Raw genomic sequence first — 25,268 nt, forward strand, 5'->3', positions numbered from 1 at the left:
CTTCAACTGAAGCCATGTTTACGCTGTCTCACAGACATGTGAGAAGACTACGTGAATAGACAATGTGATATGTCTAGACATTTAAATCCCTGAGAGAGAATAGGGTGCCTTGAGGCAGGGAAGGAGCAAGATTGGGAAGCCATTGTGGGCTCCAATCGTCTGTGACGCATCCCCCGCTTGAACTGAGTTAATTTCATTGCAGATAATAGAGATAATGCACTGACACGAAGGGAATTTTGGTGTAATTGCAGTCCAATGTATAGCAAAGTAAGTGGGTGGTGAAGTGGGTGGATGAAGATTTTCCTCATTTTTTTTTGTATTTCAAGCTCATTTGCTGCATTTGCGCACTGTTTTGAATCAATAGAGTATGCATAGAGCAAACATGCTTGAATGAGTCAGGCATAATGTTAATTCATCCTAATAATTCATCCCAGATGACTTTTATATTATTTTGTTCACTTTTTCTACATCATTTTTTGGGACATATGTATTTCTGAAAGGATGGAGAGACTATTTTTCCATGGTAAAAAGATAATGATGGATGGAAAACAAATATGTGTGTCCTGTAGGCCATGTAGTCAGTCTGAATTCTGTCCAAGTGTGACAATAACTGTGTCTTATATTGTACTTATATATCGTAAGTACACAAACCAGTTGTCTAGTTTAAATTGAGACACATCAAAACTAAACGAAGACCTCATCTTAATCTTCATTTAAACAAAAATATCAAGCCACTGTGGATCACAGTGTGTCTACTGCACATCAGCGGAGATGTGCTTGATCAGCTCCTGCAGCCCTCCCCGTTTCCCTGACATTGCCTGTGCCCCACCCAAGCAGATGCCCACACAGTCATTTCTCCCATTTTAGATCAGCCTCTTTCGCAGGCTTTCAGAAAAGCAAATTCTCCCTCAGATCACCAGTGTTGATGAATCTGACATAAGTTATTTACCAGCTGTTCTTGTTGCTGTTGGCCGCTTCGTCCACATGCAGGGCAAAACGTCTGTCCCAAAGCTGCTCCTCAATGTCTTATGTCATGTCATAGATAAATAGTATTGTTTGACAGAGGGATAGCTTTTAATTTAATAGCTGTTGTGTCATCAATCATAGCAGAGACCATATTAACAGTGGCAAGCAGGATTAATTCCTCAGCAATGATGTGTGGCTTTTTAAATGCATCAACTCTGTATGCCACTTTATATGATGCCAGTTGCGCATTTGACAGCAAAGCCTCTGCATTGGCAAAGGTGCTCTGCTGTCCGCGACAGTTTATTTTTGAAGAACTCAATAGGCTTCCGTGTGTGTGCAGGATGCGTTGTTTCTCAAAGGCGTTTTTAACTTGTTTGGCGTCATGCTGTCTGATGCTAATACGTTCAGGCACAATTTTGATGTGATGTCTGATGAAGATCATTGTCAGCTTTATGTTTTGCTGGAGCTCCTCACCCAATATCTGCCATGCTTTGCTTGCTGCACTAAACGTAGTGATTGTTTGTCACGTTCAGGTCGTAGGATTCCAAGATGCAGAGGCCGACACAGAAGATGATGCAGCACTGAGTCTTTATTAACACAGCAAGGGCAACAGACAGTGAGGGCAACTAACAAAAAAAATCACCAGAAGAAGAAAAAGTCCAAATAGCCATGAAGAGTAAAAAAGTAACACCACGAGACACATAGGTAAACAGGAAAGTAGCAACAATACCATACAAAGTCCAAAGAGCCCAGAAACATCCTGTAGCTTTGGGAACAAGTGTCAGGTGGCAGATGAGCATGAAATGCAACAAACCCGAGTTTGTAAGCCACAGGCATGTGGTATCAGAATGGTAGTGATGATGATGGAAAACAGGTGTGTCGCGTAGTGCCGCCTGCAACCAGAACTCAAGGATCTAAAGGCAGAAGCCCGTAACAAAATAAAAGCCATGACAACATAAGACAGAACGTGACATTGTTTTTTTCTTCCTCGCCTCCCGCCGCCCCCAAACTTGCCGCTGGGTTGAGATTCGCTCCGGAGCGGATGGAAAACGCGACCTCCATTCAATGTTATCGCATGGTGTGTGTGCAAATGTTTCTGCATTATGGTAGTATGTCCTCTCTGACGAAATATCCATTTGCAGCCATGTGTCCTGCTTGCTGAACTGGTGAATGATGCTGCCGCGCATGTTCGTGGTGAAGTCATTCACAGCCACTGGAATCAATAATGGAATCATTTGCACAATTGGCAAATGATTCCAAGGAACTGTAACACTGGGGACCAGTTATCCACAAGGACCGGTTTTTGATTCCCACCCCTAGTGACAGGGCAACACTAAGAGCTGCATGAAGGTTGCACCAGCAAGAATAATTGTAGCTTAAGATGTGTATGTATACATATTCTTTAGGACAGAGGCTTAAATCTTTATGTTGGACTTCCTAATTAATATTTTAATATTTGGTGAATGATCATATGTTTTTAGTTTTAATTATCATGTTGTTTTCTCACTGTGGGAAAAGAACAGAGCTGATGTTTTGCATTTTGTATTCACTTGGTGAAATAAACATGGTGAAATAAAATCAGACATGGTATTGTTGTATTTTTACAATTATTCTAAGCTCTGTGTGTGCATTATTCATCGTATGTGTCATTATTCATCCCTTAAACGAGAAAAGTACCATAAGTGTTCCTGTTCTCTTTTACAGTAAAGTTTGATGACTGCATGGGGAACACAGGAGTGGTTTTTGAGAGCAGCGATCCCAACTTCACTGTACGGACAGATGGTTCCATCTTTGCCCAGGGAGAGGGAGCCTCCTTGGATGTGCCGGTCCAGTTTAAACTAACAGCAAGTGGTGCTCACACCCATGTCTGGAAGACTGTGATCCAGCTGGCACTGATAGACCCCCCTTCACATCAACAAAATGAAAATGAGGTGAGCGACAATTACTGAGCATGAGTACCCTTGCTTCCATTTTTAATTGTCAACCCACACATTCTTTCTCATATTACATCCGTGCCAGCGGTGACAGTAGCAGGCAAGAATCAGGTCAAAACTCCTTGGGGTTTGAGGAAATGGGAGAGCTTGAGAAGGAAGAAATGTGAGTTGCACACGGTTAAAAGTAATAGAATCACGCTGCCACAAGGGGAGAGTGTGATTGCCCCCAGCCATAAGCTGTTACTGGAAATCATCCTGTGCTTTGGATACACCACAGGCACTTGACATGTCCGTTTCTTCTCAAAAGCTGTCAGAGGTCAGGCAAAGGCTGGAGCCCAAGCTTCAAGTGCCCCAAATGCTCCAGCTTCAAACTGCAGCAAAGGGGCAGTTTAACTGATGGATGAAAGCTGTGGAGTGCCATTCAGTAACACCAGTGTTTCCCAAACATAAGGTCTGGTCCCAAGTCAGCTTTTACTGGGTCACTGATTGTCCAAGGAAAATAATGTAAGGGGTGTCAGAGATTAAAACCTGACAATATTTTTTGTTTTGACAAAAGCTGCCTCATGGACTCATCAGACTGTATGGAATCAGTGTTGTGAATGATAATGCAGTGGAACTTAGTTAGCATCTGCCCCGGTTAGCGTGTTTTTTGGTTGATTACATGACAGTTTTGCCTCAGTTTGTGTGCATTATCTGGTTAACGTACAATATGGCGCGCAACTTGTCGAGTTGTTAAGTCCAACTGCGTTCTTAATGTATTTTTTTTAGGGCTGTCAAAGTTCCAGTTCCTTTAATGGCACAGTTTTTTTTTTACGCACGATTAACGTGCGCACGTCCTGTTTGACCCTCGGCCCACACCGTAGTTTGAGGAAACGCAGCGGTGGATGTGTATATACAGTATAGTAGTCTGTCTAGGTTGTATCCCTTTACATAACATTTAACGTAGTTATTTACAAATTATGTTATTATATTTTATTTTTTAAGTGTTTTTTTTTTTTTTTGCACCTGAAAATTTCCCGCGGCCTGCCTCACAGCATGCTTGGGGATATAATGTGCTCTTTTACACATTTTAAAATACCGTAAGAATGACACTTTTATAGAATTGGCTTTTTTATTTTTTATGTAAGATTAAGGTCTACAAGGCGTGTCACAAACTCTCGTGTCACAAGATCTTGCGAGATTAAAGCGATTTCTCATTCCAAAAAAAACTGTCTCATGGTCACTAGGCCTGGGACGACAATAAATGAATGAATTAATCACAAAATAAATTAAAATAAACTCTATTTCACCAGCCTCAATGTATTGCCACGTGCATGTGTGTCTGTTTTCTTCGTCTCTCGCCTCCAAACAGGCAGGAAGAGAATTCACTTTGGTGATTGGTTACAGAACCTTGCTGCATTTTTGTTCCATAGAACAACAACATGAACGGAGTGAGCTCTTTCATCAGTCATAGAGTCACTTTATCTTGGTGAGTGGATACAGGGTGGCTAGCATTCACACAGAGTGCAGAAGAGTGTAACGCAGTAGACATTAAATTAGTAGATTGCAATATATTGTCATGTATCTTTATATGTTTTCATTATATTTTTCTTAAAAGTAATGTTAAAATCTTGTCTCGTCTCATAGACCCATTCTCGTCTATCGTCTCTTCTCGTGAACTGAGTGTCTCGTGACACCCCTAATGTCTTCATCATCGAATCCAATCGTATTGTTTGTACACTGTGTCGAATCATTCTGTTTTTAAAATACATATATTTTTAATCGTATCTTGACTCATGTATCTAGATACGTATCATATCGTTTACCACAAAGACATCCCTACTTATTATTGATAAAAACGTCTTTCTATCTGCGATTAGTTGCGATTAAATATTAGTTAACTATGGACAAAATGTGATTAATCATGATTACATATTTGAATCGAATGACAGCCTACTTTTTTCTGAACAACAAACATCCATCCTTGTTAGCATCCAATTAGCTAGCTAAACAAAATGGCAATCGGAACCGGAAGTCATCTAGTGGATGTCACCCGTATATGATGTCATCAGCGTTTGACTTAACACAAAACATATTATGATAGTTTTACTTGCATAAAACAATTCTAAATGTATATAAATGACGAATAAAAGGGATAAATGAACATTTAAGGATACGTTTACATTCACTGACACGATGAGGCGGTGAGATCAACCACCACAACCTTCCTGTTTTCAGTCCCACCAAGAATCACGTCTTCAGTGAAGGTAAAAGTAACCGTAAATGTTCATTTAGCTATTTCATTCATTATTTATTTGCATTGCAAATTATTTTCTGCATGTAAAACTATAATTACTAAAATTAAACTGTAACTATAAACGATAAACGGGTTTAGTGTTAACATTTGGCTTTCTGGAACTGATTAACTGGATTAAGATGATTTCGTATGGGAAATTTTGGTTTGGTTAACATATGTTTTGGTTATAGTTGGACCTTCTGGAACGAATTAATGACGTTAACTATGGTTTCACTGTACACGTAACATAGAAGCGGCAGTGCGCGAGGCAGGATTGTAACTACAAATTAAGTGGTTTTCGCAGCTGTAAACCTTGCAATCCTACCTGCGCGCTGTGTTTCCAGCGTCACTCACTCGCAATGTGTGGCTGTTTTTTTTAGATCGGAGTTCCTGCAACAGCAGTATTAATGACCCAGCAGAAGCTGTAGTAATTCTACATTTGATGAAAGTTACTTACGATTTGTCAGATCTAAACACGACTGCTGCATATGACTTCTATCAAAACATGTGATAGTGGTGTCTATTTCGGAAATTCCGTACTTCCTGCTTCTACACTCCAAGCATCATGGGAACTGTAGTTCTGTTTTAGCATAAACATAAAGCTTATTTACTAGAAACTATTTTACATTATGTTTGGCCTGGTTGTCTGGTTGTCTAGTCCTATATTTGGTCATTGTAATTTTCTCAAGAGTAATGTTAAAATATCATTAAAATATTGTCTAGACCTCATATCATGTATCGCCTCGTCTTGTGAGCGAGTGAGTGGAAAAGAGACATTGTCAACTAATGGCCTTGCATGCACTACACAACATACAACAACTTGCAATAACGATTGATGTTACATAAAAATAAAAAAATAGTTACAGTTTGCATACACACTGTCTTGACACTGTACCTTTTTGGAAGCAATGTTTACTGCTTGTTTTTGCTTTTAGTCTGTTTGCAGCATGTCTCTTGACGTCTTTAGTAAAGGTCAAATTGTTACGGACATGCTCCTTGCAGGATTTTAATTATTCTTGTTTAATTTGGGGGGCTTTTTTTTGAGCTTTTAAATAATTTCCAACACCAGATGGTTGAGGAAGCAGTTTCACACCAGAATGAGAATAACATTGATTAAACCTAATGACAGATTCACATGAATATAACACTCTTTTGTTTGCAGCTCTCAGATGATATTCCTCACTGCACTGCACTAAAAGAAAACATTAAAAATGAAACAAAAAAAAAATTGCAAACTGACGATTTTTGAAAGTGTGGGGAAATACTTGAAATCCAGCTTGGTTAGTAGGGGGGTTTCCAAGAACATTGTTTTATAATTGGGAATTTAACAGCTCATTCTACATTATATTAACCAGAAAATGTTTTTTTTTTCCTCCTTCTTCTTGGCCTCAAAAAGGGGGACATTAGGCAAATTAATTCCCAAACAGACAAAACGAGAAGCATGTTGGGACAACAGCCAACACAGGATTTATTAATGGGAGTGAGTGTTCCCACCGAGTCATCTAATTTAACAATCCTGAGGTATTGTGAACATTAAGTAAGTAAGTTTAAGAGGGCCAGGTCAGATATGTGATTCGCATTGGGACTAAGAGCGTACGTAACAAGAGCAGTAGCAGACAGCAAGGCATAGAAACAATGGAAAAACCTTACGTTTCATTATGGAAATGGCACACTCTGTTGAATAATAACTTCCAGATGTCTGGGTAGCCAGGGGCTGGCTGATATCAAAGCGTGCAGGGTTTTGGGGAGGCAGTGGCGTGGAGGGGGAGAGCTGGGACTACCGCCAGCTGGCTACGGCTGACGGCACCATGGCTGCGGGGGCCGCATCCATTCCACACTCATGTCTCTTGTTCTTTTTAGCAATAGGCCACATAGTGTGTGTTCTACTTATTTTTGAAGTGGCGTGATTTAAAATCCTCAGTTGTAAAATTCCCTTGCTTTTTCATTCTGTGTTTGGCTACGGCAAAGCTTGTCCATACATACAGTAGAACTTAAACTATAAGTTCAACTAATTTTAGTGCCATGAAACAGAACTGCACTTCTGATCAGTCCAGGTCATCTTTAATTTGATTGATTCAATCTGATCATAAAAACACATGGTTGCATGTCAGGATGACTGGGGAAATAACTACTGCTTTCAGGAATGTCTGAGGCTGTCATTAAAGAAAAACTGATACCCAACGCCAGGCATCTGTTTAAAAAATCATCTTAGCCCTTCCATCCATCCATCCATCCATTTTCTATACCGCTTCTCCTCTTTAGGGTCGGGGGGGTATGCTGGAGCCTATCCCAGCTGACTTCGGGCGACAAGCGGGGTACACCCTGGACTGGTCGCCAGCCAATCGCAGGGCACATATAGACAAACAACCATTCACACTCACATTCATACCTATGGACAATTTAGAGTCTCCAATTAACCTAACGTGCATGTTTTTGGATGTGGGAGGAAACCGGAGTACCCGGAGAAAACCCACGCACACACGGGGAGAACATGCAAACTCCACACACAAATGCCCAGGGGAGAATCTTCCCGATCTCCAGGCTGTTACTGTGTTGGCCAACATGCTAACCACTAGACCACCGTGCGGCCCATGTTAGCCCTTCCCTTTTACTTATTTAGTGAAGGAATGAAAAAACAAGTGCAGTGGATCCCTGCATACACGCGATTCTTCATTCACGGCCTCGCAAATAAGCAATAAAATGCATATTTAAGCAAATGTTATAGGTTTGTTGCCTAAATTAAGCATTTTCACAAATAAAAATGTCTAAATTAGCTAATATACAAATATAAGGCATTCAGAAGATGCATTCAAAGATGCTTTGATGATATGTACTATTCTACACTGGTCACTAGGTGTCAGTAATCTTACTGTAATGTTCGCTGAGACACCAGGCTTGATCGTCAGAGCAAAAGGCTTGAACATAACATAAAGGCTTGGATTATTTCACAACATGTACAATAATCACTAACACGAGCTAATGTTGTGGCTGTAACCCACTCAAAGCTAAACATTCATGTCCGCCCCCCACTGCGCTCCCCGAGCAACGGAACACCTTTACAGCAACACACTAGCACGGGTCTTATTTATGTCTTCCATGGCTAATTTCGTATTATTTTGTCTACTGTATTGGGTAATACAAGTGTAAAGGTGACTGTAGTGGTGTTATTTCATGTTTAGAGGGCATGTTAAAAAATGGATTGAGAAGGTTGCAAGCGGGTTTTCTACCCTCTAACTATGAAAATATTTCATTTATAAATAAGGAATCCTACTTCATGGAAATTCACTTATCATGGTCGGGTATGGAACCAAACCACAATAAACGACGTATTACTGTATAATATACAGCGTATATACTGTAACTTCTACATCATTTTAAATGATCATTTATTAGTGGTGCGTAGCTATACATTTTATAAAGTTAAATGTGTTTAGTATGTGTGTGAGGTATATTGAAGAGAGAAGGGGATGGTTCTGGAGCTGAATCTAATCTAATCATTTAGACAGTCACTGCTGATGTATTTACAGTAGGCAAAGGAGGGCTGATGGGGTCATGTCTGTTTCTGACAACCCTTCCCCGCTCTCCTTGAATTCCATTCCCCCAAATGCATCTTTCTACTTCTGCCTGTTCCTAGTTCATAAAGTGAGGTGTCGACAACAATCCCCCGCTATCCACAGCAAGCCTTGCTTTTCCTGAACAAAAAGAATAATACATTTGTCCAGACCTGGCTTGCATCTGTCAGATCGTGGACTGCTGACAAAGCCTGAATGCAAACAAGCATGTGCATGTTTTAGCAAACTTGTCAAAAAGTATCCCTGTAATATGTCTGTGCGTGCTTGAATGACTAGGTTCTCTTTTGTATTGTTGTTTTTTTATTCTGAGCATGAAAAGAAGCTGCTGAAGCCATTTCGTGGTTACGAACGCGCTCCCATAAATTAATTAAAAACTTCATTTTGGCCCTTAAACACTCGAGAACTAGTTACAGCACCTGCAGCGGATGAACATGCATCGCACAGTCCGAGGATGCAGTGTAAGACTCGTCCCATGTTCTGCGGATAAACACTGTGTGTGCCCCGTTTCCAGCTACACAGAGTGGATAACATCGCTTATTGATGAACTTTTTGCACTTCATTATGTCTCCCAAGCGTAACGCAGGCTCTTCTGGTGGAAATGCGCCAAGGAATAGAAACTCCATCAGCACGGATGTGAAAATGAAGATCATTAAAAGCTACTGAGAGAAGAGAAGCGCCAAACTACAGTATATTGACCGCATTTGGTCTTAACTGGTCGACTGTCGTGACCGTCATTAAAGATAAAGACTATCCTGTAGCATGTTAAAGCATCTGCTCTTATGAAAGCAACAATAATGACTAAGCAGTGCAGTGGTGTTATTATTCAATTGGAGACCAGAATCAATATTCCAGTGAGCCTTAAGTTGATTTAAGAGAAGGCTAAAAGTGATTCACTTAGTATTCCTTTAGGCAGGGCAATTGTTTTGTGGGAGCCCTAGGCAAGATGCTGCATGGGGGCCCCTAATTTGTCAATCTACAATGAAGAGATTTGTAATCCTTAAATCACATGTGTCAATGGAGGGCCGAGACACTGCAGGTTTTCTCTCCAGCAGGTGATTTAATTGATGAGCTCCTTCCCTTAAATTGAAGGCGGTGTTGATCATTAAAATCACCTGCAGACTGAAGACTACAGCTCAAATGAAACATCTTTGGTTGAGCCACTTTGGCCAGTTAAAACGATAAAAAAAAAACTAGAGTTTATTCATTTCTTGTTTATCACGGTTAATTGGTTCCAGACTTGATGGTGATAAGTGAATTTCCACAAAGTAGGATTCCTTATTGATAAATGGAATATTCTCATAATTAGAAAATAGAAAACCAATGTACAACCTTCTAAATATGATTTTAACATTATTAGAGTCCTCTAGACATTAAATAACACCCCTATAATCACCTTTACACTCATATTACCCAATATAGTAGACATAATAATAGGAAAGGAGACAGAATATAGATGCACACATGTCAACAACAATCCTTTATAGGTCAATTAATAAAACTAAATTAATAAAATTTTGAGCGTTTATAATAATATTTACTTTAAATAAGAAAATATAACAAAACAACATCTATTTTACAGGGCAAAACAAGACCACAAATGGTCATTTAACATTACAATCTCACACTTATCAGCATAACACCTCATACTTCATCAAAGTAATAATAACAAAACAAATGTGGCAAGATTAGCTAATTTTAGCAATTCAATTTAAATAAGAACAACAGCGACCATGGAGGAAATGGCCCTCAGAACCAATACAAATTTACAGTATGGCCTTTATTTTAAACTTTATTTTATCACAATAGTTGAAATACTATAGGAAATAGTAAAATGCATTAACATAATGGCCGTTACATTGGGTTGCGTTACAAGGGTCTTTTTACCTGCGCGCCATCTCTGCTTTGGCAACCTACACTCACACATCATGCCAGCCTGTGACAGATTACAACAACAACACGGCAAATCGTGGCCACACGGTTAGCATGTTGGCCACAACGTCAGATCTCGTATCTCCGTTTGGGCATGTCTGTGTGGAGTTTGCATGTTCTCTCTGTGCGTGCGAGGGTTTTCTTCAGGTACTTTGGCTTCCTCCCACATTCCACAAATACGAGTGATAGGTTAACTGGAGACTCCAAATTGACCATAGGTATGAATGTGAGTGTGAATGGTTGTTTGTCTATATGTGCCCTGCGATTGGCTGGCGACCAGAACAGGGTGTACCTCGCCTCTCGCCCGAAGACAGCTGGGATAGGCTCCAGCATACCCCTGCAACCCTAGTGAAGACAAGCGACGTAGAAAATGAATGAATGAATGGCAAACCATACAAGCAAAAGAAAAACACAAATTAACATCCAAAAACAATGAATACAAAGCAAAACAGAGCAAACCAACACAAAACCAACACAAACCCACCAAATGGACTGTTTTTATTAAACGTGAAATTTAAGATTACTAATATCTTTGTCTGATCCCACAAGCATGTGTGGGGCAAACACTCTTCAAAGTGCACCTGAAAGCACCGCCCACATCAGACGCGGTGAAGCGCTGGGCTTCTCCAACGTAAATTGCAGTAGAAAAAAAACATATAAGGGACGTAAACACACAAGATAGTTAAAGATAAAGACACACGACATTTTGATTCTCCTCAGATGATGCTGAACATGCAGGTTTGGGGCCCCCTGTTGGCTTGGGGGTCCTATGCAGGTGCCTAGTTTGCCTATAGCAAGAAACGGCCCTGCCTTTAGGTAGAATTTAGCTATAACATCTGACTTAGACTAAAACTCTTATATCACAGTCTAGGAATAGAATTTGTTCATAGCTCGAGGACCACCTGCAGTCAGGTAAAGTCAGGTTGTCTGTTATCAGGGATACAGCTCCCCCAGTTGCTCCAAAAGAGATGCCGATTGATTGTTTTTTTGTTTTTTTTTATTAAAGAAAACCAATTGACTTCACAGGCTTACCCAAAAACATAAAAGCCTGCTATAAAAGCTGTTAGAATTTTTTTTTCAATTAATTAATTATGCAGTAAATCCCCCCCAAAAAATAAAATGGGAAAAAATAATTGGAAGGAACAACTTGTAATAACTTGAAAATGTTGGTGGAGGAAGAAATGGAAAGGAAGTCAATAACTTGGCAGATTTTTTTGGAAAAGATTCATTAAAGTCATTTCTATTGCATATCTACAGTTATGAGAGGTGTTCATTAAAGACTCTGACCCACTTACCATACACTGATAGGAAAGAAACTTACAGTTGTTAGTCTTTCTCTACAGACAGACACACTTCTCACATAACTCTATGCATCTGTGAATGTATTTGTTATAGAATAGTCTATATTTTGCATTAAAATAGCAGGGGCAGAAAAAATGTGCTGGACTTTTTTAACCCAGACCAGCCCACAACTGGCCCATGATTTACTGACACCATTATTTCCAAGGATAAAAAAAATAAAATGCAAATTTATAGATATGCTGTAATAGTATAGCAATGCAAGAATAAACTTTCTGTGAAACATGATGGGGGTTCCAGCTCGATCATATTTTTCAACGGATGACTAAATACAACAGACAAATGATGTGCCTGCACCTGGTCAGAGTCCATGACTCGACCTTAATAATGTGTTTTGTTGTTTCAATTTAAAACGATTGGTTGAAAAGAGGTGAAAGTCAGATGGTGCAAAAACGCGGGAGTGGGTGGTTGAGGAATAATTTCATATCCACGTGGCCTTGCTTCTGTCTGGGCAACATGCAAGTTGTGAAGCAGTCGATTGTCTCGCGGTAGGTCAGCATGGCATGCATTCAAAATGCACTTTGCTCAATGTTTGCACCCGTAAAAGAGAAACACCTTTGACTTCAGACCTGCAAATCCCTATGTGACCGAGAGATATCTATTATTACATAGAGATTCCACCAACCTTCAACAACTGTAAAAGTAGGTCAAGAGGGAGTCTTCAATGAAAACCCCTTGTAAGACCAAAAGCATTGACCAGATTTTGAGCTGAAGTGATTTAGTTTTAATTTTGAGTATTTTGACTGAAAATGGCAGAAGAAAGTTGCAAAAGACTGTAAGACCTTGTGTAAGAGATACAGTATTGATGAGAAGTACGTTTTTTTTAATATATATTTTGAAAAATGTTATGAATTATAAAATGTTTCATGGTGAAAATTATACAAAAGAGGAATGTTGTGCAAAAGATGTATCCCCAATGCTGTGAAAGGTTTGACAGGTATGACTAAAAAAAAGCTGCCATTTATGATTGAGAAAGGATCCAAATAAGGATCCAAATAAAACATTATGTTAAAATCGACTTTCTTCTGTCAATTCCAGCCTGCAGAAATAAAAAAATAAACATTTAAAAATCACCTTGACTCACAATTTGGCAAGAGTGTGAATATTTTGGCTTAAGATGTTGTTTTGTTTCTCCTTTTTTCTCCTGCCGCTTTCTCCTTGCTTACAACCACGAACTATCCTATCAATGCCTTCATCGTGTCTTGGAGATAATAATTGAAGATATGAATTAGAATTCAAATTAGGAGCTATAATAAAGACATTTTCAAAAATATTTATATACCTTTAGATGAAGAAAACAAACAAGGCAAATCCTCTTCCTTTCCCAGCACCAAGATCACAGTAGTAAAAAATCAAATACATACTGTAAGAAAATATATAACATTATATCATGTTTTATATACATTATAAATTATATACATTAGTATTAGAGAAATTTGGAGCCAAGATTTTGACTACAAATCCATCCATCCAATCTTGAAGATGAATACAAGTATTTATTTTTCATATACGCATATGCACAAACAACCATTCACACTCACATCCACACATATGATCTATTTATAAGCTCCAATTAACCTAGCATGCATGTTTTTTAAGTGTGGGAGGAAGCCGGAGTACCCAGAGAAAACCCACGCAAGCACAAGGAGAACATTTAAACTCCACGCAGAGATGCCCAAACAGAGATTCAAAGCCTTGATCTCCTGACTGCGATGTCAACATGCTAAGCACGACACTGGAAATGTTTTGTCATAATGAAATTATCACTTTCCTACTCAAAGCCTCTCCTTTAAAGGGCACATCTAATGCTGATGAAACTAAACATGACACACCCGTCGCAAACCACCCACTCACACAAATACGTAACATATGGACGATTACTTGACACATCTTGAAGCAGCCTTAAAATCTTTCGTCTCCAGCGTCTTTGTAATGAAGTCAGCCTTGAAAGTGTTGTTTCTGCTGGCAGATAGAAGACAATCCTCAGAGGAACCTTGACCAAACAAGAACAAACACAAAACTAAAGAGAAAACACTTTTTGTAGACTCCATTGTACTAGACCCCCGACTTTTCAGTATGTGCCAGAAGCCATTAACTTCCCTCAGCTTGTCTATTCGTTTGTATTTTATTTATTCTCAAATGTCATCTGGTGGGCAGATGGTTGTTGGCTAAAGTCTAAAAGTAAAAAAGTAGAGGCTGCATTAAATTACATTTTTCTTTGTACGTAAATGTATAGTGATTTAACCTTTTATTCTCTTGAATCCCCAAGAACACAAGAATGCAGTATCCACTGTGTTTTCTTTGATTTTATATTGGGGCTCTCTAAATAATAATTGCAATGCAAGCGAGCGTTCCTGATTATCCTCATCCATAGTGAGTATTGGATTTATTAAATCTGGAATGCCATTTGCAGCCTGATGTGTTCAAACTTCCAAGGATTGTTACTCTGTGACAAACATCCTATTTTGATAAGGTGAAATGTCATATTATTAGGTTTTTTTGTTCCATCACCACACATTGATAATACGTTATTGATCCGTTCCAAAGGGTCTGTTGAAAATATATTTTAAAAAATAAATAAATACTGTACTTGTGGTGAAACTGTGTTAGTTAAGAACTACGAGTCCACCGGTGTGGGTGTCATAGAGGGGTTACTGAGCTGGGGAACAATGACTTGGGGGGGCAATGAGTTGAGAGCAGACTAACAGGCAAGTTCTGTAATAAACACACTTTACGAACTTGGAGTGGGAATCTCTGGCCACCTCACGATTTGGTGCGATTACGATTCAGAGGCCTGTGATGCGATGATAAAACGATGATCAATGCATCTCGATGCATCTTTTTTTTGTGATCAATAGTTTGTCAATTTTTGTAAGCATAATTTTTTGTATGTATAATGTCTTTTTACTCACCGTGTACTACTAAAACAAAGCATATTTGTAATGATCCACAATTAAAATAAACATGGAAGAGATTAATTTCCCAGAGGTATTTGACATTTTTAAAAAAAGAATATAGAGATATAAAGAAAAAAGCAGTGGCATGGGAACTCTTTGGTGCCAGAGTAAGCATATTGGGTAAGTTTATATTAATTTAAACGGACATTTGCATATGTTTATTTTATTTCGCTCTGGGTGTGAACGCGTCACTCACCAGTGTAGCTGGTCACAGACGCTCATCTCCTCCCAGGTTTGCTACGCGTTGGCGATGAGTTTTCGCCAATCGCAGTTGTTTGTCGCCTCCCGTGTGTGGCACCCATTACACTTAGGTGCACCACCATAAACTCTCTGGGCGGAACTTCCGTGTTCCGTCTTTTTGTTCCATTGTTTTTTTCCGTCAGCATTGATTATAGCCGTCAATGTCCGCATCGCGATGCAGCTAAGAATCGATCATTATCCCCACCCCTATTATGAACACAGTTGTACCCATGTGGTGTATCAAATACAAGACAAGACGGAGTTACCAACGCGTGGGATTCTTCAGGCACTCGATTCTGTGGAATGATACAGTACAGGCTAAACGGACTAGTTTGTAGTGTTAGTTAGTATTAGTTAGTTAGTATTGTGTAAACTATGTATCGCAAGATTTGGTGTTGGGTGTGTGATCAAGATGACTGAATAAACAGTCAATGCTATCAACGTACCAAATATTGTAAGATAACCAAGGCTGTGAATGAAAACCGAGGCAAAATTTGGGTGAAAATGTTCTTCGAAAACAGAATCATATGAAAACAGGGGTGTTCAAAGACCAAAGTTCGACTCTATACGAATCGTGTACTGTATATAGACACTGCTAAAGATATTGACATGTTTCTTATGGACTTATGCATTTTACTGGATTCTGTGTCAAGAGGTTAATGATATGGACAGCTACACTGAATAACACGGGTAGGATACACAGGTAATTGGGACAAAGGCTAAGAAACAGGATATCAGAAACTGGTTGGTTGGAGTGTAGTCATAGGTTTCATAGACAAGGTTTTCTCACCTCTAAATAGGTTTACCAATTTAAGCGGTTATACAAATGTTTAATAGCAAGTGACAGTAGAAAGGATCTTACGTAATGTAATAATGCAAACCACTGTCAAGCACAGATTACAATTAATCATTTAATTTGGAGACAAAAAGACAAACCGTTGTACTTGCTGCCGTTTCTCGGTCAACTGCTGCTGTTGTTTTTACTCGTCAGTCCACCGTCAGCTGAACACAGAGCAGTGCTTCAGGAATCCCTGTTATTGAGACAAGCTGTCAGGATCCACTGAATGGGAGAAAAACAATATCACTGCAAGAGAAGGGCACTGGGGAGCATGTGAGCAAGGGATAGCTCAGGGAAGTCTGATTGAGACAGAGAGCACAGCACAAGTGATGCACTGCTTCAGCAGTGATGGTCATGACTGGATTCTTGACATATTTGTATCCCTGAGATATGTTGATAAAATAGCTGCACAACTTGTCCCTGGCATTACCAATCTGATATAACCTTTGGGCCATCATATATAATGCAGCCCCTGAGCGTGTATTGCATCGCTCAGAACACAGGCCAATGAAAATTTGACAGAGACTATGCATATGAACATATTTCATTGGATTTCTATCCTTGAGGTACACTGAGAAAGCTCTCCTATATCGTCATGAAGAGCTGATGCAATGTTTCCCAATGAGGATGTTTGTTGTGATGAGTGTTTTTGTTTGTCTGTTTTGGGATTTTTTTTAGCAAGAATTATTGCTCATGAGGAGAACAAAACATGGCCTTCCTATTCTTATTTGGTCATCTTTCATTAAGATCTCTTGTGGCGATCAGTTCATTCAGACTGCTGTACTGTGGGAACATACTTTATGATGGAAGCCTGTGTCTTAGTTGGTGCAGCCTAGTGAAAGAGACTGTATCTAACCAGAGATGTAGAATCCTACACTAGTACTAACATCAGAAGTATCCTGGCTAGATTGGTGGTTTTGGGGATCACTGATCGAGGCACTATTGTTCTTGTTAACTGAGGGATGTGAACTTTGTTTCCATCGTCACATAATACTACAAAAAATTGGGGTTTTATTGGGGCCGGCCTAAGGTCAGCAAAGAAGAGGTGCTCACTAATTTTAGACAGATGTGTGAACTGTATGAGGGCATTAGCCCTTTTTTGTCATTAGAAAACATTTTAGATCTTTGAGTTTAGATCATGAAAGAGAGGCGCAAAAACAAGTGTTGCATTGTTGTGATACTGTGATTACAAGTATGCTAATTACACATTTACCTTATGAGTTACTGTCATAGTGGTCAAAGCAAACATACTTTGTAGACATTGGGGAGTGTAACCTCCTTAGTGTTCCAAAAAACAGGACATTACTCTTTAAGATAAAGACATGCTTGTGTAGGTAGAGGTGCATGACAAAGCCAGACACTTACTGTAGATCCAGGGTTTGAGTTTTGTGCCAACTCTGTGGTGGTTTCCGGAATTGTCTGATATTATCTATGCTTGGAAACTTAAAGAACACCATACTGTTATCATAAGCAGCAACAAGTCTAATAAATCTTTTTTTTTGTTGTCTTTAAGGTTACAATCGAAGAAGGCAAGGCCGCTGAGAGGACAAAGAAGAAGGAACCATTCCAGGCTCCACCTCCTGTCATCATGTTTTCAGGGGGCAACCGGAATAGCTCCAAGGGTCTACGAAGGCAAAAGAGGGATTGGGTGATCCCACCAATCAATGTTGCTGAAAATTCTCGTGGACCATTCCCTCAGATGCTAGTCAGCGTAAGTCTTGCATCGCAGATTTGTCTTGAAATTTCAGTTTGGGTTTCTTTAGTCCTGCACACAATAGCAATGGGTCGGAAAAACTGCTTAGTTCCCCACATCTGTGCAGATGGTTATGTTGCATCCTCACGCATTATAGCCACAAAAAGGTAAGGTGTCAAAAACAGCCATGATAGTGCCTACAATGTTCTCCCAGCAGACTTCAGAGCAGCAATACTGTCTGTGGGAGTCTTTGTGCTCATAATGAACCTAATTATTATGTTTCTTGATTTTTCTCATGGATTCATTTCAAGATGTGAGTTTTTGGAATTGTGTATCTTTTAGACAAGATGAAGAATGGCTCAACCCTGAACACAATCATAAATGAAATCCAAAGGGCGTTGATCTTATAACAGCTCATGGTTATTTTTTGACAAGAATTTTATCTTTCGGCATTCACAATGTGGCTCAGCACATTTCCTTTTGGTAAATAAATTGTGTAGTGATTTGGAGGGCCCAGACTAGGGAAATGCATAAACCTGAATGCAAATGGCTGCAAATACACTATGTGCTGTATGTGTTTAAGAGAGAAGGCGTCTGAAGATTCCAAGTTGTGTCTCTCTCGTAGCAAAGCTTGACGCTTGAGGTGTAATTCTTCAAAAAGACATCATTCCATTAGACAGCTTCTTCATTCGTTGCTTTACTTCTGACTATCGGAATATTTTGCCATCAACTGTTCCCTTAGTGTGTACAAAACCCCTGTTTGTTTCTTAAATCTTGCAAAACATGCTACAGTTACTGATGTTGTTTTTTTCATTGCAATCTGTTCTTTGTTTTTCAAAAAAGGTTTTACTCCCTCCCCTTGGAGTGAAAAAAGCAACAACATCCACTCAAAGAGGGGAGAGAATAAGAGCATCTCTGCAGATGTGCCCCGTTAGCCGGTGTGGCATCTCAGACAGCTAAGCTCGGCATAGGGCGAGGCCTGCCCTAGGCTGGCTAAGTCAGTTGTAAGAGGAGAGGATTGGGTGGGGTGTGAGACGGAATCAAAAGAACGTTTGGAGAATATTGCGTGCATTGAAACATGGTCCACTCTGTAAAGTAAATAGGTCCGTCAGGGGCTGGTGGACTGGTCGGTGAGAGCAAAGGGGAAGTGATGCGTGTTGATGCCTCTGTTGGGCCTGTGTCTCTTTTTAATGATGACTGGAGGGCAGGCAGGGCCATACTAAGATCTAGAGGCTTTAACAAGGAGACAGCTCTGGGAAGTGGATGGTGTACAGATAATTTTACTTCACATATTGTTTGTTTGTGCCATTTTGGTCTTTCCATTGAGAATTGGGGCTGATGTTCTTCTAGTTTAGTTTTCACTGTCAGACTACCAAGAAATATTTACAAAGAACACAACCAGTTGTGTTTATTAAGTGAAATATCGGTTTAAAAAGAGACCTAGCTTCTTTTTTTGTCTCATTTGCTCCTCCATTTTTCTGGAACTCTGCCATCCTTCCATGGTCTATGTGCCATGTTCTGCCTGCCCTAATGGCCTGTGAAGTCACTTTCTTTCCTAATGGGCCATTCTGTCATCGAGTGCAGCTCTGAGTGACATGCAGACAGCCAACCTCCCACCATTTTTCTCCTTGCCTCGACCCAGTTACCAGGGCAGGCATGGTGTCAGCAGCTCTTACTTGCATCTTTGCTGCACCACCACTTTGACCAGGCCAGCAACAGATCAGCCAGGTGTCAGGACCCCACTGACTGGCCTGTGAGCTTGCAACCTGATGTGGCTCAGGGAAATTGTTGACTTCACTGATAAAGTCTTGACAAAAAGCTTTTTGAGCTGAGGGCTGTGTCACAGCTCAGTGAGATGTTATTTGCTTTTGTTTTCATCAAGCACTGGTTTAATTGTTTGTGTAGATTCCCAGTCATCCAGATCATTGTAATCCGCAAAGGTTGAATTGAGGCAACCTGATTCTTCTTGTTTGTTGGCATGTTTCACCTTTCATCCAAAAAGCTTCTTCAGTTCAAAATGTTTAAGTTTGGAGTTTCCCTTTTTATGTCCCCTGTTGGTGCTCTTAGTAGGATTGTTGTTACTGTGGCCCAGCATGGCTGGTGAACAATGGTCCTGCATTACAATAGGTCTAAAAAAACTCACGAGTAGCCACTCTTCTCGTTAAATGAGACAATCTTTGGTGGAGAGATGTCAGGTCTTTGTTGTAAGCAGATGATACTAAACAGATGAAACTTCTTCCTCTGTTTAAGAGGGCCTTTCTGGTTTGACATAAACGGCCTCGTTCACACCTCTTTCAAACCAGCGGTCTTCCCTATCAAGAATTTAAACATCATTGTCCTCAAAAGAAAGTAATAACTCCTCACTTGTGTTCTAGTGTGTGATGGGAGTCAAAGAGCAGGTACTAGTCTGCATGGGTTTTCTGTAACGGGAAGAGTGGCCACTAATGAGTTGTTTTGCCGCCAAGCAGGCAAACAATCATAAAAACAGCAACAACCCTATTGGGACCACCCTCAAGGGACACACCTACCAGGGGCATCAATAGGGAAACTCCACACCTACATTTGGACGAATGGTGAAATGTCTTCAACAAACAAGAAGAGTCCAGTTGCCTCGATTCAGCCTTTGCAAAACATTGATAGAATTGTTGCACTTAAGACTTTTTCCTTGGTATGAGTGATGGGCAGCTTTCAACCACCAAAAGCCGGAGTTAAGCAGGAAAACATAAAAATAAAGTTAGCAATTTTAAGGTAAGGAAGCTATTAAGCTGAATAATGTCAACAAAGTATGTGTCTGTGTTTACAGCGTGAAGAGTTGAGGATCATTTCGCACAATACATACAATACATACAACGTCAACATAATCGTTTGTACAGTTGCCAAACAGACATCAAGACAAAGTAAAGCTTTCTAAAACATTCCATTGATCCGCAAGCTTTTTCTACAGTAGAAGAGGCATTGATTTTTTTTTTTACTTGGGTAAATAAAGACTCAACATAGCCTCGACAATTCCCTCCACCCTTTATGTCCAGCAACTTGATCCCTTAATCCCCCATGAGAGCAACCATCAGCAGGAAGAAAAAAAGACTGATGACACAACAATTTGTTTGAGGCGTTAGACATGGTGGGAATACACTCCTGTAAATGTTTTTATACCAGTTGAAAAATTGCAATAACATTCATTTTGCACAGTTGGATGTTAAGGAGGGTCTAAGTAGAGCATCACAATGCAGAAAAGAAGACATGGGAGTGAGACAATAACATTTTTGAGTAAGCAATTTATTGCAAACCACCATTAAAGTGAAACAGGCTGTTCATCAGCTGATCAATAGTTTAAAACCATAGCTTAAAAAACCCGAAAAAAGGCTAAAATAGAAATAACATTTTAAAAACATTACTTAGTAATGAGTAGCTGCACTATTCTTGGTATTGGTGTGAGCACGCCTGATGCCAGTGATTCCAGGAGGCTAATGGGAATCTTGCTCCAAGTGGTGAAAATGGCTTCACAGAGGCCAACCACTGTCTGGAACTGATGCCCATTTTTGTAAGCTTCCTTTGATATCCAAACTGCTGCCTTATCTTGTTGAAAAAGCCTGTCATTACCACACAGATGAGTGCCTTGAGTCATGAGGGATGCCCCCTGAAACATCTGCCCATAGCCAGCTGCTGTTTGACGCCCCTGCACAACCTGAAGCTCCATAGTTTAATTGAAGGTAAAGCAACCCAGATCATGATGGCTCCCCCTCCACTGTGCCATATGGAACATCTCAGGTGGGATCTCCTTGTCATGCCAGTAACATCGGAAGCCATCAGGACTTTCATAAGGAATTTTTTTCTCATCAGAGAATAAAACTTGCACGTTTCAATGTCCCATGCGGTGCGCATGCGCAAATTCCAAATGGGCAATTTTGTGGCACTGAAGAGGCAAGGCCTTTGAAGAAATGTTTGTTCTAAAAAACCCTTCTCTTCCAAATGCCATGATTAGACTGCACTCGGCAGCAGCAACAACCTTCATTTCAGCCGAGGATCTTCCAGCCAATGGGATCCTCCGGTTCAGGGCCAGTGACATTTGTTTGGTTATACCACTTGACGTTTTTGGTCCATAAACCTCAGAAGCTTTTAAAAAGTTTAAAATTGCCTTTGCCATCAAGAGATTATGACAGTGTGACTGCCAGACAGAAAATGACTAATTTTTCCAAGATTTTGGCTTTTAAAGGCTGTAGTCTTAAACATTTGATCAGCTGATAAACAGCTTATTTGACTTTAATGGTTGTTCAATCAACTGCTTGCTCAAAAAAAATTCTCATTTCCATGTCTGCTTTTTTACATTCTGATGCTCTACTTAGAACCTCTTTAAGATCCAAAGCTGCAAAATGTGAATTCTTGCAATTTTTTAACTGGACTTAAGGACACATTTCATTGTGCTGATCATTTTATGAAATAAAATTGAGTGAATAAAATGAGTTACAGATACACTATATAGACAAAAGCATTTGGTCGTGTGATCCCTGCATCTACAGAGAGACATGGTGGTACGAAGGTCTTTGATGAGCTAGATCAGGGTTTTGTGCAAATTTGTCTGTCCATTCTTTTTGTATGCCGCTTATACTCACTAGGGTCGCAGGGATACGCTGGAGCCTATCCCAGCTGACTTCGGGCGAGAGGCGAGGTACACCCTGGACTGGCCGTCAGTCAATCGCAGGGCACATACAGACAAACAATCACAGATTTGTCTACACTAAACTAATTCAAGAATGGACCTTGCTTTGAACACAGATGCATCGTCATATAATTGTGTACTCTTAATAGAGAGTCCAGTCTCTGAGCTTTTCACTTGTCAGAGCAGTCAGGATAAGTGAGGTCATTCATTTGAGTTCAGATTGAAGGAGCAATGCTCTTAATCGGTGTGCTACTTAAGGGGTAAACCATGTGAAAATTGTAATTTACTTGTCTTTCTGTTTCTCATTTTCTTTGTATTGGTTTCTAATTGTTCACAAGATGAATGAGTTTGTCCTCACACCAACTCCTCCCTCTTATTTTCTTAGTCTATCTATTGAAATTTGTTGTCGATACTCTCCTTGATAATAGCCTTTGATTTTAAGAGAGACCCAAATTGTCTTCAGTTTCAGCTGAACTTAAAATTCCAATAGATCATTTATCATGTTTTGTTTTGTTTTGTTTTGTTTTTATCAAAGAGCTCAAGACAAAATCAAATATTTTCTGGTTTGGAATAGTTGGATTAGTATTTGACAGGAGTGCGCTAGAAATAAATGATTGTTTTTCTAAAGAACATTTTCAATTATGTGCTAAACATTTTGCATTGGTTTCATTGTGTGAGGCTTGTAAAATATGTTTAAGTCTACATGTTTTGTACACTGTATACAAAATAGAGACTTTGTATCAGATCATATGGTATGGGTTGCAATGTGTGTAGTAATATTTACTGTGCTTGTGGCAGCATGCAATTTTCAGAGCAGAAATGAGACAACACCCTCCGTGAGGTGTTCTCCACTCACATTTACTAGTGATTAATGAATGCTCTGCTTCACTGGCTTCACAGACAACAAAAACACGTAAAAGACATACAGCGAATGTCTGAAAGTAAAGAGGGGGGGAAGCAAAAACCCACATACTGTCCCGCTCCGTATGACAGGTTGGACCGCTCACACACCAGCACCCCCACGACGTAGACGCATGTTTTGGGCAGCTTCGTCAAAGGCTCCACGGCGTTCAAAGGTGCAGACCCCACCCCTGCTTTCTCGCGACGCCAAGCCAAGCTGCGGTTGGCACAAGCTGTTCCTAAGTGCCGGCCCATGGTTCAGCCCACTACGGCCTCTGCTCAACGTCAGCACGACTCCCAGCTTCCCTCGTCATCTGCACCAGTTCTGCTGGCAGTGCATCGCCAAGAGGAGGTTGTTTCACCCCCCCACTCCTGCACCACGGCTCTCCAAGTTCCCGGAACTCTCGGAGCCTGCACCATGTCAGCTTACAACGCTCCCAGAGCCCGCTCCCGACACCCCCAAAAACCGCTTCACACCATCTCAAGCCTCCGACACCCCCGGTGCCTGGACCACGTTGTCTCAAGCCTCAAATGTCCCCCCAGTGCCTGTGCCACGTCTTCAGCTTCCAATGCCTCCTGTGTCCGCTTCTCGTCTGCCCCCGTCAACCCCAGTCCCTGCTCCACGCCGGTTCAAGGCCGAGGTTAGGCTCCGTCCAATCCCAGCACCACATCAGAAGCTACCACTTCAGCTCCGGCCGGGAGTTCAGAGCGGGAGGGAACCGTGACCATTCTCCAAGTATCCATCCACCTGTCCCTGAAAGATGTCTGGAATCTGCTGTTTGAAGGTTTGGCTAGTACCATCAGCTGTGCCACTGGTAATGCACAGTTCGCTCCTCCTGCTCCTGCTTCTCCTCCGCCGGGCATGCTGTCACGGCCAACCCCCGGAGGGGTCCCGCCGGTGACCCGCCACCTATCTTCCCTCCACCCTCCCTGTGTAACTTTGGAATTGGGAACATCTGAATCCATTCCTTGAGTGGAGGTACTTTCGCGCTTGCAGTTGTGTTGTTCTGTGTTTCCATCATTTCAGTTCCTAACTCTTATTTTTAAATTCTTCCTGTTTTGTTCCGCCTTGTTTTCTGCCGCCTTTACTTTCCTGTTCTTACACACCCGCAGTTAATTTTAGTACTCCTATTTAGTTCAGCTGGTGGCCTCTCCCTTTGTTGGAGTATTACTAATGTCTCGTGCCTTCCATGCATGGTTTGCACATGTTGTGTGACACATGCTTCTGTAAGTGCTGTTTTTCTGCTCAACTATTGATCATTATTAAAGGGGACCTATTATACTAATATTCGGCCCTTTTTGTTGAGTTCTGGACTCCTATAGAGCATCTACACACGATAATCCACACAGAAAGCTTTCTATATCTTGCAGACTCTGTACATGTTCCTACAGTGTTTCCTTGGGTTTCCTGCCTCCCGCTCAAACGGTCTGTGTAATTTACTCTACACCCGGCCCTCCTCCAGGTACGCCTCCCGCCGAGCCCACTCTGCTGTGATTGGTCACACTCCCAAGTGCTCCCGAGGAATCCGGAGAGCTGCCGAACCCCTTTTGCCCGATTACTTACACAAAATAAACACAGTTTGGACACTTGTAAATTGTTACTTACAGCTTGCTCTTCTGACTCATCAACACGACCGAGTAACTTCAGCAACAGTTTGACGGATAGTCCAGCTTCGTATTGGCCCATGCTCACAAAAAGTGAAGTGCCGTTGACAGAGGAGCATATTTTTCTCTTTCTGGCCGGGAATCAGCAACTCCAACCACTTCTGCCTGATGCTTGCCTCTTCAGGCACACCTGAACAAACATTGCTCGACGTGTTAACACCGTGAAGAGAGCGAAGCAAAGTAGGGGTGCTGGGCATATAAGGAAGTCCGGGTTGTATTGACGTCAATGGAACTCTGTGTTAAAAAAAACCTCTGTGAAACACAGCGTGCGGAGCCTTCCAAA

General features: G+C 40.7%; 1 protein-coding gene across 2 annotated transcripts in view; it reads left to right on the plus strand.

Annotated features, from left to right (window-relative positions):
• LOC129186635 (cadherin-4-like) overlaps positions 1–25,268 on the plus strand; it is a 290,983-nt gene that overhangs the window by 195,000 nt on the left and 70,715 nt on the right. For both annotated transcript variants that reach the window (XM_054785083.1, XM_054785089.1), the window contains 2 exons: positions 2,671–2,897; positions 17,584–17,781. In XM_054785083.1, the coding sequence (XP_054641058.1) occupies positions 2,671–2,897; positions 17,584–17,781 (425 nt within the window). The remainder of the gene's footprint in view (positions 1–2,670; positions 2,898–17,583; positions 17,782–25,268) is intronic.

This window comes from Dunckerocampus dactyliophorus, chromosome 1, assembly GCF_027744805.1.
Source record: "Dunckerocampus dactyliophorus isolate RoL2022-P2 chromosome 1, RoL_Ddac_1.1, whole genome shotgun sequence".
Taxonomy (NCBI): Eukaryota; Metazoa; Chordata; class Actinopteri; order Syngnathiformes; family Syngnathidae; genus Dunckerocampus; species Dunckerocampus dactyliophorus.